This window comes from Symphodus melops (genome assembly GCF_947650265.1).
Source record: "Symphodus melops genome assembly, chromosome: 7".
NCBI classification, from domain to species: Eukaryota; Metazoa; Chordata; class Actinopteri; order Labriformes; family Labridae; genus Symphodus; species Symphodus melops.
The window spans coordinates 7,885,905-7,903,186 of NC_136697.1; the positions used below are offsets into that span (position 1 = coordinate 7,885,905).

Below are 17,282 nucleotides of genomic sequence, written 5' to 3' on the forward strand. Positions count from 1 at the left end.
TTGCAAAAACAAAAAACAATATGTCAACAAGACATTAGATCAGATTCTGATCTGATTTGGGGAAAAATCCGATCTGGACGGCAGTCTGAACAAAGCCTAAATCACGATTTGGATGAAATTGAAATGTTCAAATACTGCCTCCTGCTGCTTACTGACGGAACTGCAGCTGAACAAATATAATCACTTCAGACAGGCTAAGAGCTCGTTACCAATTAAATACATGTGATGTTCTCCTCACAGTTTTGACTGTATATTTACTAAACCGTGTAATGAACCTTCAGCAATCAAAATCAAGCATTTAGATTAATTTATCAAACATCTTAATATTTTATTGTGAATTAATCAGTGCATCAGTGACCAGGTTACAGATATCATTTTATCACTGATACTAATTATTACTAATACTTCAACAGGGATATTCACTGGACTGAGGCAACACAATTTACAATTTTTTTCAATAAATACATCGGTGATGTATCAAATATGATTCAAACAAAACTTATAATGGTCTCTTATGTCAGACTATGTGTGTGTGTGTGTGTGTGTGTGTGTGTGTGTGTGTGTGTGTGTGTGTGTGTGTGTACTCTGTGTGCAATTGAAAACTCCGCATGAGATTTAATTTTCAAGAGCCACACCTACTGCTCTGCTATTGGCTGACAAGTGGACAGACATCCGTCAGTCAGAGGTAAAACAGACATTCACACACCACAAGCACACACACACACACAAGCCCCGCCCACCTCTACCTGCATCCGCGACTTCTCGAGCGTCCCTGGAAAGAGAAAGATAGAGCCAAATTTAGCACGCGGAGGAGAGACAGCGAAAAGGTAGGCTAACATCTAACATTGCATTTTTAGAGTGTTAATTTGTGTGGTTGATAAATAAAACAATTATTGTTTTAAAACCAATGAGCTGCTCTCACACGTCCAAGTGTTTCACAGCGTGAGAGAAGTTCAGCTGTACTGAAGTCATAGACGGATATATCAGCTGTCAAAGAGGAGAGATGTTCTGTGCTGTGTGTATATAGTGTATTGTAGATGTACACAGTGTATAGGAAGGTGAATTGTGGGAGCATTCAGCCTGTCTGAACAGAGAGGTGAAGTTAATCCTTAATTCTGTTTAAGCCTCAGTTTCTCCTCCCAGTCTGCAGGCTGCCACACTGTCCACTCTGAGACAAGCTGCAGGCTGCCACACTGTCCACTCTGAGACAAGCTGCAGGCTGCCACACTGTCCACTCTGAGACAAGCTGCAGGCTGCCACACTGTCCACTCTGAGACAAGCTGCAGGCTGCCACACTGTCCACTCTGAGACAAGCTGCATGAGAGGGGGACAAACATGGGCCTGACGGTCTCTAGTCTCAGTCTCGAGTCGTTTTCTCTCTAAGTCATAACTGCTTAACTCTCTATGGACTCTGAAAATAAAAACAAACAAACTTTAAAGCAATTCAGATGGCTAAAAGATGCATACATTAAACTTTTTTTTTTTAGTATAAATCAAAGTTATAGTTACTTAAAGTTTCAGGGAGAACTTAATTGTAAACTTTGATATGGTTCTATTAAAATTTAATATAATACCATGGCAACAAGAAGAGAAGTCCTTGTGACCCAATACCAGGTCTTTTTTCTGTTCTTAAGTAAACAAACAGTAAGCTTCACTACTTTTTACTATTGTCGGTCATTAAAATAACAGATTGTGTAGCTTTTGAAATGTGTAAAATGCGTAAAGTATTAAGAGAGGGTGATTTCTCGACCCAATTGAAATCTTTTTATAGCTCATTTTTGTAATGTGGTTTGTATGTCAGTGTTGGCTGATGCTGTGGTGCAACCGCACATTCATAAAATGATTCCAGTTTTTTTACAGGTATTTTGCGGAGAATTCACTCACAATATTTAATATGTTATTTATTAATTTACAACGATTAACCCACCTTATATCTGTCATCTGGTCTCTGGTTTGTATCATTTACAGATATCTTTTGTATTTAAACATTTATTCAAAGAGGAGCTCTCTATGAAATCACACCGATTTGTGTATAAAATCAATATTAAAAGTTTGAATGCTAAAAACACAAACAGATAATTCAGAGACACGTTTAAACACGTTTATTTCACACCTTGTGACGCATGTACTAAGTGAGATTACAATGGAAGCCCTAAACCAATATGTGTCCATTATTTTTTATTTCACTGTTTATCTGTAACAACAAGGAGCCTCGATATTTGGGTTGTTTTCTGGAGAGCTCCTCTTGTTTATGTGAACTTTTACAAGATCTTAGAGCTTTTGTATATCACTGGAAACCAGGTTTGTGAAGCCGAGACAAAGGGATAAAAGAGATGTCGAGGAAACAATCAAAATGTTTTCCTCTTGAGGCTTCCATAGGTTAGACAAACGTTCATGTGCTGTCATGTAAAAGTCACTCATCACTTCAGCGACACAGCCGCCTAATAGGACGGACAAAAGCTGTTCTGGTCTGATGACATGTTTAATGCTTGATTGTAGTTTGTGCCTCTTCTCTGAAGACATGTTGCTGTGGACCAGGAGTAACATGTAAAACAATGGTGACGCCAGAGATGTGATAATGTTCAGGTGTTAGAGCCATTAAGGTGATCAGAACACACGTGGTCGCTCAAACAGATGGTTTACACAGATTAACATCCTCATTAGTAAAGATTAACTCAGAGTTGCTGCTCCTTACTGTGTGTGTCTGTGTGTGTGTCTGTGTGTGTGTCTGTGTGTGTGTGTGTGTGTGTGTGTGTGTGTGTGTGTGTGTGTGCGGCCTTCTGATGGAGTCTGAGCAGAATAACACGTTTCCTGGTCTTCATAGTGGGTGTGCTGGTTTGTTGGGATGACCCCGGAGTCTGACCGGAGGCTGTGGGTCACTAACATGTTAGCATCCTGTCTTGAGAGGACACAGCTGAGCGTACGTTATCAGGGCGCTGAGGTCGGCTCCCTAATGTTCCCTGCTGCGTTCTCACATCAGGCTCACTCCGACTTCTGACCTTCACATGGAAGCTGACGGGAAAGAGTTCTGGTAAAGTCGGGGGTAAACCTTCAGCCGTTTGTGTCAGCACAAAACCTTCAGGAAGTGTTCAGGAGTGGAGTGTGTTTTTGAAAACATGATCCATGTGCAGTGTCATTCAGTTGCACTGTGAAGGAAATGTTTTAGTCTAAGAATACCACCTCCCTCCCCTGACCTCATTTTAAATGGGAATATGTCTGACCCCAGGGTATAAACCCCCTCACCCTTATCTATATAAAACACTGACCCCCCCCCCCCCCCCCCCCCCCCTTCAGTACAGATATACACAAAGGCTGACTCTGCAGGGAGGAGGCTCTACAGGGGGGTTACAGCTTTCAATCAGTCCTACATATCTCTCTCACAGCATAGACATGTTTCCTCTTTATTTCACACACAGAGCTGCTGTTCTATTGTGTCCCATGTTGAGTTATTTAGAGCAGGGGTGTCCAAAGTGCGGCCCGGGGGCCATTTGTGGCCCTTGAGTGGATTTTTTGTGGCCCTTGACTTCAAATCGAAGAATTAGAAGATTTTGGCCCCAGGCCTCATCAGATGGCATATTTCGTTCTTTTTTTCTTTTTCATGTTAGCGAGGGAGACCTATAAAAGTCTAACTATTCTTTCCAAAAAATTAGAACATAACAGTTTCTCACTGCAATTAGTTATTGTGTATTTACATTATTTTTTGAAGAGGTCAAAATACAAAAAGTTCCTTCCAATATTTAAAAAACAAAAACAAAAACAACCTGTGGCCCGTGAGCGATTCTAACGCGACAATTTTGGCCCGCAAGAAAAAAAAGTTTGGACACCGCTGATTTAGAGTGATGCTCCACGCGAGAGGCTACACACTGATTCCTGATTCTTATGTGTCTGTACGTCGCGTAAGCCGTGAGTGAATGCGTGGCATAAGAACCTTCTTATCTGTTGATGAACAGTGGAGCAGAAGATGCTGTTGTCAGCTTCTCAAAGAGGTTTCACGTCACGCTACATTTACTGACAAAACGACAGCGTTAAAAACAGATCCTTGAAAACCTTGGATGATCATTGTTTACTGAAAGTTTAAAAAACAGTTTATGGACTGAGGTGTCAAACAATGAGCACATTAATCAGAGTGCAATGATCGTCTAGTTGTATAACACAGATTGATACGAGGCTCTTATCAGCCACTGTACATGAGTGTATGATACTGTTGTAAACTGTTTATTATACGAGCTTCTGATTAATCCAGACTGCGTTACTACGTCTCCTTGATGGTAGGGAACTTTCCAGGGACACGTTTTCCTCAAAGGTCTCAGAGACAAAAAACAGTTTGTTGTGTTAAATATAAAGTACAGCCAGCTGAGAAAACAACTACAACAACTTTAAATTCCACAGTGAGACGTTAACATGGTTCCCACGTGGACAGCTGGAGCTCAAACTGTCCGACCCTGAGAGAGAAAAAATACCAGACTGGACCCCGGTATCTAAATATACCTCAGAAGTTATAGATGTGTCAGTAAAAAGATTTATGTCACACAAAACATGATACAGAGCTCACACACACACACACACACACACACACACACCTACACACACACACACACACACACACACACACACACAGAAACCTGCAATGAATAAAAATAAGATTAAAGAACAACTGGCGTTTAAGTTATGAACAGTTTTGATAAATGTTGATGTTTAGGCTGAGAGGAGCGTAATCATTCCTCTCGCTCATACTGCTACTGTAAAAATATGTGTAAATTAAAGTTAATATAACTTTAAAACGCCTCAAATTGATTCTTGAATTAAACTTTTTTTTTCTCTCTTTAAAGGTTAAGAAAACTGAATTTCAGCATACTGTATTTATTTTGCTTCATTTGGACTCAAGAAGGGAAGTTCGGTTGGTAATTTGTTCTTTGCTCTATCGCGCTCGAGTCTCATTCAGGGCTGCTGTGAGCTGCTGTCAAACTGCCACTGATTACAGAGCTCCTCTCTGATTGGCCACACAGAATAGGTAATGGGCTGTTTCACGTGTGTGAGCTCAGCAGACTGTTTGATGTGTGTCACTTTTGAGAAGGCTGTGAGTAGAGCCAGTTTGCTTCACTTCTCCTGATTTTGACTGCAGAGGACATTCGCTGATGCAGATTTTTTTTTGGACATCGTGTTGTTTTGTTCTTTTTCTGTGCATGAGGCCAACCCGAAGACATTTCTGTTTCAACTGAGAAATCTGCTATGAAATGTTGTTGTCCACCTGTCCTCCTTCTACTCTGTGTGTGAGGCAGCGATGGGGTCAGAGAGCTTGGACCGTATGATTGGTTTAGATAATTGTGATGCACATAAAGGCACTGCAGTTATCTGATGTTGTTTACCTTTTGTAAACATCTCAATGGCGGACGGCTGTGGCCGGTTGACTTTGTCATCTTTCAACCAGAGGTTTGATGACCAGCTCCTTGAGCCACATGTCTGATGTGTCCTTAGTTAAGACACTTAACCCAAAGTTGCTCCGTCGACGGCGTATGACTGTGTGTGAATGGGAAAGTTCCTTCTGATGGCAACCTCTGCCGTCAGTGTGTGAGTGTGTGACCTGCGGTGTAAAAGCATTTTGAGCAGTCAGAATACTAGAAACATAAGGACATACGAGCTCTAGTCCACTGACCATTTGACAGTTTTCAGCCGTAACGTAAACAATCACTGCTTTTCACTCACTGTTGTGTGTACACTGCTGGATGGAGGCCTCGGTATAATGAACATGCTCTCTCACCATTTGTGTTAAGTTGTCCTTATTGTTGATTCAATGGTGACGTGTTGCAAACAAAGGTATTGTATGAAGTATGAAATATGAAGAAAAACAGACAGAGTAATAACTGGCATGTGCTCTGCTTATTGGTCACACTTAATGTCGTTTTTGATATATATATATATATATATATATATATATATATATATATATATATATTATATAAATGTTCCAAACATTGAATATTTTGTCATATTGTGCAGGTTGGTTAAAAAAAAAATAGTTTTAAACCAGATGTGAACAGAGCATGCAGGGACAAAAACAACATCACAGTTTTATTAAGGAGACCAATATGGAGTTGGTTTACTTTTTTTTATCAACAAAAACTGCAAATTGTGTTGTAAATTCAAACTTCTGCCTACTCTCTATATTAACAAATGAATCAACAAATACTTGGTACAACGTTTAGGCACAGAAACATTGACAAAGTTGTTGTGTAATTTAGACAGTGTGCTCTCTCTCTCTCTCGCTCTCTCAACATATTGCTAAATGTCTTAAGTTTCTTTAAAGCTTCTATACATTTTTGATATGATTGATTATTAGAACAACAGAGATTGTACCTTTTTTGTTTTAATTGTATTTTCCTTCACTTCCTCCTCACTGGTGTTTGTAACCTGCAGCAGGATGGAGGAGTCGGACCTGCTGAGAGAGAGGCTGCAGGCCATCACTGTAAGATCTTACTGCACAACATTCACCTCACCCTTTGTTATAACATCATTTACTTTGTGAGTTTATAAATGTAAGCGAGTGTGTTTCATTAAAAACAGGAGAAGCACCGTATTCAGGAGGACATCCGACGGAAGAAAGAGGAGCTGGACCGAGAGAAACTCAAACTGCAGCATCTCAAGGTGCATTGCTTTCAGTCCATCCTCATCTGTAAACATCAAATATCACACTTCATGAAGTGTCCCTCTACAAACACTGTGCTCACCATTAAAAGACAGCTAATCTGCACCATATAAAGGGATTTTGTGTGAATAAAAAATTAGAACAGATGAGGACAAACTGGGTGCAGCAGGATACTGTGAGATTAAGCCATACATTGTTCCAGCAGCAGAGTACGAGTTTGTTGCTGAACTCATCAAGATTTGGTGGCTTTTTCAAAGGTGGTGAAGTTTGTGGTAAGTTTTAAGGGATCAGGTAGCAAGTTCCAGGATTTTGCTCCTTTCATGGAAAAAGCTGTCTGTGTTAGCCCTTTAAAGGGCCAGTGACTATTTTTGGTAATTTCCACAAACATTACATATGGCCAGCCTTCTGGTCAAGAGGCATGTGATCCTCACTCAGCCAATCAGAAGAGATCACCCAACGGCACTGATCCTGCTATCGTGGCATTTGATCCAAATATGGTAACTTTGTCAACGTTTATTACACTTACAATATTTGAAAAATGTTTTAACAGAAATAAAGTTCTGTTATGTCCCTGAATAACACTGAGGTTGAATTGAAGTATTTTAATGAGTGACCTGTAAAGGGTTAAAGATGTTTTGCAAAATGAAACTTCTCAATTTAAGCTCTGAATGAACGATTTAACACCACAGGCATGTCCGACTATAAAGGCAGCATCAGAGAAGGAATTGAATGTATAGCTTTGTGTTTAAAGGTAAGCATATTTGTTGGCCATTGAAGAAATCTACTGGATCTCCTAAATGTTTTCCACCTACTACATAATATGTAAGTGTTAAAGAAGTGACCCAGGTTTAATACATCAGCACATTTTTAAAACCTTTTATTGTGTTCTTTCAAACCATCAGAAAAAGTCTCTGAGGGAGCAGTGGCTGCTGCAGGGAGCAGTTACCCACAATGCAACACACTCTCCACAACGACAACAAGAGAGCGTGACACATGACCAACAGGAGACCAAAATGCTGCAGCTCAACATACACAGGTACACACATTCACCTCAGAAACACACACATATACACACCATTGTATACATGTAAATATGGACGTCACCCATTGTTTTCTGAAGAGCTCATCCATGACGGTGCCATATTGGAAGTTTTAACAGACAAAGAGGTGGAGCCGAGGTCAAGATATTGATCATACCAGGCTGTAAACATGTTTATTTCCATCTAAACTGACATTTTAATAAAGAGTGTCAATAGGACCGTTTTCTTCTGAGGCATTCAGAGCCATCCTCAAGTGGACTCTAGAGGTACTGCAGTGTTATGCATCGTATCGTTTCTCATCACTTGCCACTTGGTGCAAACACACTTCAGAAACACACACAGTGGCACATACACCGAACAACTGCAGTGTGATACTTTATTAACCCTCAGTTAATCTCTGGCCAATCAGGATAGAGATGGACATTCTGTCTCTGGAGAGGGAGGAGTCTGTCATCTCTACCAATGAGGGCTTCATCCTCAACCGCCTGAAGGCTGTGGAGAGGAGTTCAGAGGACATCATTAAGGTACACACACACACACACACACACACACACACACACACACACACACACACACACACACACACACACACACACACACACACACACACACACACACACACACACACCTATACATTTATTATTGCGTAGCTTTAACTGATTTGTGTGTGTGTCTTTCAGGAGGCTCAGGACAGCTTTGTTCTTGGTAAGAATCGATCAGTCTTGATTTGTAAAGCTCCAATGCATACCAAATGTTATTTATAGACACTTTCCAAAAAAAGCTGCTGTAGACTGTACTCTTTAATATAAACTGTTTTTTACAAAGACCCAACATTAATCCACCATGACAAACAACAACAAGGAGTTAAACAGGTTCATGGTTGCAGTAGTAATGGTAAGGTGTGTGTAGTATTAAAAAGTAACTACAAATTGTGAAAACTGACTGATTTTAATGTAAATTCAACAATAAAGATAAAATATTATTTACTGGAGTCAGGTAGGTCCAACAGCAGCAGGTGATCCAGAGGGACTCATACGAGACAAACAAGCTCAGTAAAAATGAGATATTTACAGGTGTTTTTCTGTCCCACAGCGCCCCCTCAGGTCACCTCGGTGGTCCCTAAAGTCCCAGAATGCCCCTCTCCTCCAGCCAGCCAACACCATGAACCAATCACATCAAGACAGAGTGAGACCATTGTTACTCCTCCTGTGTGTGAGCAGGGCTGCAAGATCTGTGAGAACCAGAAGACCTGTTGCTTTAAGAGATCGATCAGGAGTTGGCCAGGAAGTTGATGAACATAATATTTCATGGATCTGTTTGTGGCAGATTTAAAATTCTTGAGTATCTGAGTATTAATCGGTGCATTATTTTTCATTTAGATTTTATGCATTTCTGATGGTGTCTGAATACCATAACTGTGGTCCAAGTATGGCTGTCACACCACTGAACACGTCAATTCCCTCAATGAAATCCTCTTCCCTGAACATATGAGCAGTGGTAGCATTATGTAACTGACCAGCAGCTAGCAAAGACAACGAGGCTCATCTGATATTACACGATTTAGGAGATACAACTCAAGTACTAATCAATTTCACTTCCATGGTAAAAAGAATACCAAGGACAAACATCTGCATACTGTCTAAACTGCAGCTGTAAAGAATGCTCTCCATCTCCTCCTCCTTATCCAACACTGCATGCTCGCTCTCTTTCTCTTGTGGCAGCGTTTGGTTTTAAATTTTGTAATGTTTCAATGCAGTCGATCAATAACAGATCATTTTAGAACACGTGGTATTGAAAGTATGAAAGGACTGATAAAGTTACAGTGACCCCAACAAGACTGTGTTGTCTTTGTGATTGTCAGCTCTGTTTGCCATGGAGATCAACGTGACTAAAAACCATCTGACAGGGGAGAGTAAAGTTCTGTCGACTGCAACGATTCCTGCTGACGAGTTGCACCAACACACCGGGGTCAAGGTTTACGATGACGGCAGGAAGTCTGTCTACGCACTTAATTCACAACAGGTATGATCATCACGAATAATGATAGGAATAAAAAAAGTTTAATGTGAATTTAAAGTAGATTTAGTTAAGTAGACAAATACTTCCACTGAGCTTGTATTTAGAGATACTGTTGTAAAGGTTGTGTCCTCTCAGCTCTTAAATGATGTCTGGATTGTCTACATTTGTTGCTGCTCTCAGATTGTAGTTACAGGATTTGGGGTTGAGTTCAGGTACATGTGGACACGAAAGCTCAAAAATTCTTGAGCTATTTCAAAAAAGCTTTGACTCAATGAAAACACATTTAACGTAATGACCTTGAAATGATCCGTGTTGGGGCTCGTTACTCAAAAAAGTAATAAATGACACATTAAACATTACTCTTAAAATTAGTAAAGCCTTACGTTACATGATTAACCCTGAAGAAAGTAATTAGTTACATGACTTGTTCTTTCTACTTGCTCTATAATATTAAGATGGAGAACATGTTCTTTAGGCTCTTTATCACCATGAAGCCCAGCAGGGGTCTTCAGCAGCATGTTCTGCTCGTGTCGTTGCCGTTGAAAGAAACCTTGTTCCAAACCCCAACCATTCATTACTTTGTAACACGTTACACCAAACACTGAAAATGATGAAGGCACAAATAATTTAATCCAGTTAGACAACAAAGACATTGACTAAACCATTACTGAACGATCTAATTTACGGTAAGTTGTTGAGGTTGTATTTATGGCTGTCAGTGATCACATGTTCACCAGGATGTCATTAAGTTATATAATAAAGGCATTCATTAGTATTTAAATCACATAAATTGTTTGCTACTTTGTCTGTTATGCTAGATAGTTAAGCCAGTGTATCGTATTTCTATTGTCTATTTCTGGCACCAGGTTAGTGAAAGATACATTTATTGGTTATAAAGTGAAGGTTTGTGGATTGTTTTATTGTTAAATGTTTAAAGACAGTTTCTAAAGGATGTCAGTCCAGTTGTTTATCTGGATGGGAAAATAAAAATAAAGTATCATAGGCATATTAGCACACTGATAACAGATGACAATTAGTGATCCTAATTGTCTGAAATTATGAGCCCCTTCAGATCTCTTTTGCTGTTTCCGTTGACCATTTTGTCATATTGTTCACAAGCTGACCTTATTCCCTCTTCTTTTAGCGTTTACATGATCAAAGCTGTGCCTCCGAGCTCTCAGCCAATGAGGTGGAGCAGCTGCTGAGGAGCGCCACTGTGCATCTCAAAGAAAACCACCAGAACTACTGCAAACCTCATAGCGAGAGAAAGGATCTGTACTTTTATAATCATCTCAATGAGAAAGACGGAGGGGGGGGCTGTGACATCATTAATATGGGAGGTAATAATCTCCTCAGAAAGAGCCAAACGGAGAGAGACTACAGATGGCAGAGAAAAGCTAGTGCAGATAATCGGGAAAATCATTATAGAGGACAGGAAAAGAAAAAGAAAGAGAGCAACCTGAGGGAAGGTCATCGCCATGAAAACCGAAGTGGGTTTTGTCATTACTATGGCAACCAGAAATGCTGCAACTACAGTTCCTATGAAGGGAGGAACTGTCACACTGTTCAGGGAGCTCAGCCTCATTGCTGCTCCACCAGCTGCATCACCAGGAGTAACAGTAGGGTAAATGGAGATAGAACCAATGGCTACGCTCCTCCCAGGTCACATGACCAGGAAGCAGTGACAGCCTATCAACCACAGCTCTGCTACACCCCAGCCAATCATATTCCGCTCAGTGATTACATCAGTGTGGATGAAGAGGATCTTTACCGCTTGAGCCAACCCTCCGATCAGAATGGAAACCAGCCCACTGCTCTGTACAGTGGCCCCGCCCCCTCGGACAGACCGCCCTCTCCCCTATTCGAGGAAAATGCCCCATACACCATCCTCAATGCTGTCAACACCACCGAGCCAATCACAGCCATCTTCATGGGCTTCCAGACAGCGCAGGACGACAGAGGGCTGGTTCATGATTTCGAGGGTTCTCTGAAGGCAGAGCTGGTCATCATTGAGGACAACGACGACGACGACGGCGAAGACAACAACATAAAGGAGAACAACCATGCTTGTCCAACAGTGAGCGACATTTATCAAAAAGAAAGATCAACCAATGGAAACACGAGATACACACAGAGACCAGTGGGACCAGGTATCAGAAAGATCCAGAAAAAACACTGCTGTACTGTATGTTAACTGCACTAACTAATGCATGACGGTGTCCATGAACTTACCAGCTGTATCAGGAGGGTAACTAGTCATTAACCAGCTCTGTCAGTAAGTTAACTGGAGTTAACCAGCTGTATCAGTAGGCTTATGCAATGACTGACTACCAATGACTAACCAGCTTGATCAGTAAGATAACCAGTTCTAACCAGTTGAGATGTCACATATAAGACAGTTTTGTGAAACAGGAGCCCATCATGTTCAATCAACATCATCAGTGATGCAAAGGGTGAAAACTGATGCTCTAAATCTGTCATCATTTTCGATGGTTTAACTCAACTTGGAAGCTTAATTTGTTCTTTTTTTAATTAAATGGACCAAATTGAGTCACTAAATTGGAAAAATATTCAGTCTCTATACAGACTTTAAGCATTTTTGAGCTCATCGTTCTTGTTTCAAACTTTTTTTCTCCTGTAAAGTTTCCTCCAGATGTCTTTAATTTCTGTGAGAAATCTGTAATGAGAGCACTGCACACTGCCTGTACAGACAGACGCAGCAGGAGACATCTTGCTCGCTGATCATTTCTGTCAGGAGATGATGGAGACCAAATTACAGTTCAAAGAAACTTGAATGTGGTGACACAGGAATCCTTTAAGTAAAGGTTTGTCTTACTTTGTGCAAAAACTTTATTGCTTTTAATATTTACAACATAAAAAAACCTTATTCTATTAGATGTTTACCCTTGTAGAACTAAAATATTGTACTTAAAAAAAAGGTTCCCTATTAATTATGTCCAGCTTGAGTTTTACTAATTACAATGAAATGTAGGTTTTGAAATGCACCTTTCTTCTCTTCAGTGACTGGAACATTTAGATGGAGCTTTGTGAACGCTTTTAACTTGTTCACAGGGTTTCATTTGGAGCTGCTGCTGACCTGTGGCTCCCTCTGCTGGTAATCAGGTGAAATATATCCTAGTGATGAGTTTAAGTGCACAGAACAGTAATGCTTCTCCCAAATACAGAGATGGAAAAGGTGGCAAATCACATTTTTGAACTCCAGAGTAGATATAGTTGTGTGAAAGAACAGACTCTGTTTAATTGAATATTTATTTAACCGTCGGAAAAAACATGTTGAGATTCAAGATCTCTTTTTGAAAAGTGTTCTGGCCCCGTCTGAAGGACATTTGTACCAGCTGTCAGTGTGCAAAGCTAACTTATGTGTACCTTAAATTTAGAGAAACTAAAATCATTCCAACTTAAAATTAAAGTAGAACAGAGTGAAAGTAATTCACTTTGATCATGTGTGTAAATCAGTGTCTTTGCTCTGAATCTGCTGTTTACATATATTTACGTCTGCTCTAAGTTCTCCCTGTCGTTCCTGCCATCACACAAAGGCTTTGATGATACAAGTTTTTTCAACTTTGATATGATTAAAAATGAAATGATGTGAATAACTGTTTCATACCAAACAAAATTAGAATTCCTTCCCCCTGTTTTCAATCGTGAAAACTTGGGACAAACTCTTGCATCCGGTTTACAGTTTTTAAAGCGCTCTAATAAGCAGCATTGTTGTTAAATGAAAATGTCTTCAAAGAGAAAAAATCCAGAGCATGGTGTGAATGCTTTCTCTGGGGGAAACAAATGCTTTTAGTTTGAACCTTTGTTTTTATTTGAATGAACTTTTTATACTGTTGTCAGTTTGTCCTGCTCACACAGACTGTGTTCATAATGTGAGGTGATGTGTATCAATGACACTAATAAACCTTTGATACTAATTCATGTTAACAGCTCTGTATGTGTGTGTGTGCTGCTTAACCCTCATAACACTGTGTTTGTGTGACACCTGTGTAATCCTGCACGATGTGAATCAGTCAAATGAGCGTCCACAAATCATCCGAGATTTCACTCTGTCAGTTTGAACTGTCAGTTATTTAATTGTGTGTGTGTGTGTGTGTGTGTGTGTGTGTGTGTGTGTGTGTGTGTGTTTGTCAGGTAAAGAGGATGGACCGTGGTCTTCACGTTCTGCTGTAATCCCTGACTGACCACACACATCAGTTCTTCATCATCATCTGCCTCTCTGCTGCTCTTACACATCACTTTCATTCAGACCTGTGACTGATCCACTGACTTGAAATCATCTCAAGGATACGAGTGAGAGGGTATTTCAGCAGGACTGGACTCAGCCTAACTCTAACTGCTTTATAAAAGAAGGTTAGCCAGCATTTCAAGATGGTGACCGTCATAGTGCTACATAACTAAACCAATGGGTGATGTCACTGAGACTAGACCCGCCTCTACCGTAGTCTCACTTAAAACAGATTATAGGAACATTATAACAGATCACAGCTGTCTTTATTTAGAGGTTGAGGTGGACCCCCCTGCTGACCTGAATCAGCCTGTCGTCAGTAGAGTTACTGAAAACCTAACTCCTCTCATGCCGTCTCATAGTCAGTTGTTGTTAACCAAACAAAAGCTTTAAAATCATTTGTGAATGTGTCGGTGTGAAATATTCACAAAGGTAGGTAAACACACAGAGCATGTTTCAGGAGTCACACACTTTATTAAAGAGCTCATCAGGACACCTTTCATTTGGCAATAATACATGGTTAACTGAAGGCCGACAAACTAAGATCAAACAGAAGCAGGATAAATGAGCACAAAGAGTAAAATAAGATTACATGAGTCCATACAGAACATTCAGGCAGTGTTGTGTTATTTTATCCAGAGTAATATATGAACACACCCAGATCTCATACATATCTCATGAGTAGTTTTATTCTTAAACTAAGAGTCGTGTGTGGCGTAATAAAGTGAGATAAAAGTGAGAATGTAAAGTAAACAGGAGTGAAACCAGGTGTGTGTGTGTGTGTGTGAAACAGTGAGGGTACAGCTGTGTGTAATATCATACAGAAACACATCATGACATGTTTCACTTTAAACCAGACAGTTTTCTCTCTGTCCGTTTAGTTCAGTATCTTTATACAAACTCAAACACTTTGAGCACTTTCAAAACAGTCCTTCATAAAGATGTGCTCCAACATGCCCTCCAGTGTTCAGTTTATATAATCCAGACAAATCCAGTGAAGTCAGAGACAGCATCAACATCTGTTTCAATCAATCAATCAATCAATCAATCTTTATTTGTATGGCGTCAGTTCATAAATAAGTTTTATCTCAAGAAAATTTACAAAAATGTTAATAGTTTAATTTCAGTTGTCCTGTAAATACATGTTAGACAGGAGACGATGCTCTCAGTTTCTTTCTCTTCTGTTTTAATTTGTTTATTCTTTCAGAAGAGTTCCTGCTGTGACCGAGTGCTTTTTAAATCTGTGTTGAAAGAGAATGACCTTAATCTGGTTCATCAAACTACTTTCATGTGCTTCATAATTCACTGTTAGCTCCTTTAAAAAGAGTTCACTGTTCAAACAGCAAAACTCTGGTAGAAAAATGTCAAAACTTTGAACTTTTATCATCACATGAAATCACGTTTTTTGGTACAAGAAACCAACAGCGCTAACTAAAGACAATTTCTGCTTGTTTTTTGTGCACAAATAAACTCAGTTTAGTCAGAATTACCTTAGTTTACACAGACCACGATTGTCAAAAATGTTGATAATTCAGTAAAATTATATAATCCCTGTTTTTAATAATTAATGGGATTGAAAAGAACTAAAACTTCCAAATAAACTGCACATCTTCTGTCGCATTTCAAAGCACAATCTGCCCCAGAGAAATAAAGAGCATTATCTTAATAACACTAAGACGTTGGCAGTGTTTGCAGGAATTTACCTGCAATTTTTAAATGTACTATTTAAAACCTAGGACCTCCACTTGTTTTGCTATGATGTCTAAAAAGATAAACAGTATCAGGCAGACAAACCCAAAGCTGCCGCCAGAAGAAAGAGGAAAGTCGAAAAATTCGGACATCCTCTAGAGTCATTTAATTGTTTCACAAAGATGCAAACATGTTTACGTATCTGACAGCACTTTGTTCTATAGTAAAAACAAAGTGGTGAAATAATGTGCTTATCCATTTAATACCACGTGTATCCGATAGGATGAAGTCCAACAAAAACTGCATGTAAACTCCTGCACACTGTCTAAGTTGCATAAAGCCATTGGTAATGTTTCTGTCTGGAAATGTTGTTTATGTATTATTTAGACACAGGAGTTTGTCTGCAATTGTGGATCATTAAAGAAAAGAAATTACCCTATATTAGGACTTCCATCTTTGTTGCCATGGTACCAAACAGGTCTTGATATTGTTTGATTTAACCAGAAACATATCAGTGTTAGAAAAATCTGACTTAAACACAGACTGCTGAGTTTTATTTTCAGCTTTACTTTCACAGAATGACGACTGTTTTGTTCCTTGTTTCTCACTGGGTGATTGTATGAAAGTGAGTATATTTACATATTTGTGAAATAAAATCAAAATAAACAGATTTTAAAGTGCTGCTGCATCACTTGTCTCCATTTTCAAATAAATCCTCCTTCCTTTTCTCACTTGACTTGAACTCTGGGTCATTGTGCCGTACACGTAGAGTCCAATATTTAAAACAGAGAGTGAGCTGGACTAAAGAAATTCAACCTAAGTTAGCGGAGGATGGATTATAATAACACACATCAGTATAAACATGCACACTCAGCAAACACATATCATCCCTTTAAAAAAAACATGGCTCACTTCCACTTCAAATAATCCTTCTTTTAAGGATAAAAAGCTTGTTGATTTACAATCTAGATTCATAAATATATGCAGCAAAAATACGATACAGTGCATCTCTGTAGGAATAAACGCAGGACATAAAAATATGTAAAAATCTTTACTTTAGATTCAAACATCTGGTTCTTTCAGAAGTGCTTCATCAGCTGAGAGTCTCAGACAAGCAGAGTTTGGTCAAGTTAAATAAATCCTAAAAATAAAACATTTGTCTGAAATGTACACAGCATGATCATGCTGCTGAAGCTCAAACAATCAGCCGTGAGTTCATTGAGCGTTCTTTCTGAAACTGGCCCCAAGTTGGGAACCACTGAATTAACTCTAATTCAGTTCCAATCCTTTGTTCATTTCACCTGTATTTCTGCACGTTGTCTGGATGCGTACTGACACTGACCAGAGCTGATCAGACAACAGCTGTTTGGACCAAAAGTTGAGATTCCTCCTTTTAGACCAATCAGAAAACCACCCTCCATGTTATGATTTTCTGTGTTCATTCTGTGTAATTCATCAGAAACACTTTATATGCACAATTTAGACAGCGTGCATGAGTTAGTCAGCAATGTTTGGTCAGGAAAAACATTAAATAAAAAAATATTGGATGTCTGGGACTTTTTTTTTTTTTTTTGCCTTCGTACCAAAACTGTATCAATAGAGTTAGATTGTTACTAGAATCATATCAAAATTTAAACATCCT

At 39.4% G+C, this 17,282-nt stretch overlaps 1 protein-coding gene across 2 annotated transcripts; it reads left to right on the forward strand.

Annotated features, from left to right (window-relative positions):
* The first annotated feature begins 735 nt into the window (after positions 1 to 735).
* On the forward strand, positions 736 to 14,501 carry LOC306826456 (palmdelphin-like). Of its 2 annotated transcripts, XM_079347809.1 has the most exons (10): positions 736 to 827; positions 6,415 to 6,463; positions 6,562 to 6,642; positions 7,546 to 7,679; positions 8,093 to 8,207; positions 8,364 to 8,388; positions 8,776 to 8,868; positions 9,545 to 9,705; positions 10,847 to 11,852; positions 13,858 to 14,501. In XM_079347809.1, exons 2-10 carry the CDS (start codon positions 6,419 to 6,421, stop codon positions 13,905 to 13,907), a joined length of 1,710 nt encoding a protein of 569 aa, XP_079203935.1. In that variant the 5' UTR covers positions 736 to 827; positions 6,415 to 6,418; the 3' UTR covers positions 13,908 to 14,501. The 2 variants fall into 2 exon arrangements, with proteins under 2 accessions (XP_079203935.1, XP_079203936.1); XM_079347810.1 differs by lacking the exon at positions 13,858 to 14,501 and having other exon boundaries at positions 10,847 to 12,261.
* Positions 14,502 to 17,282: the final 2,781 nt, after the last annotated feature.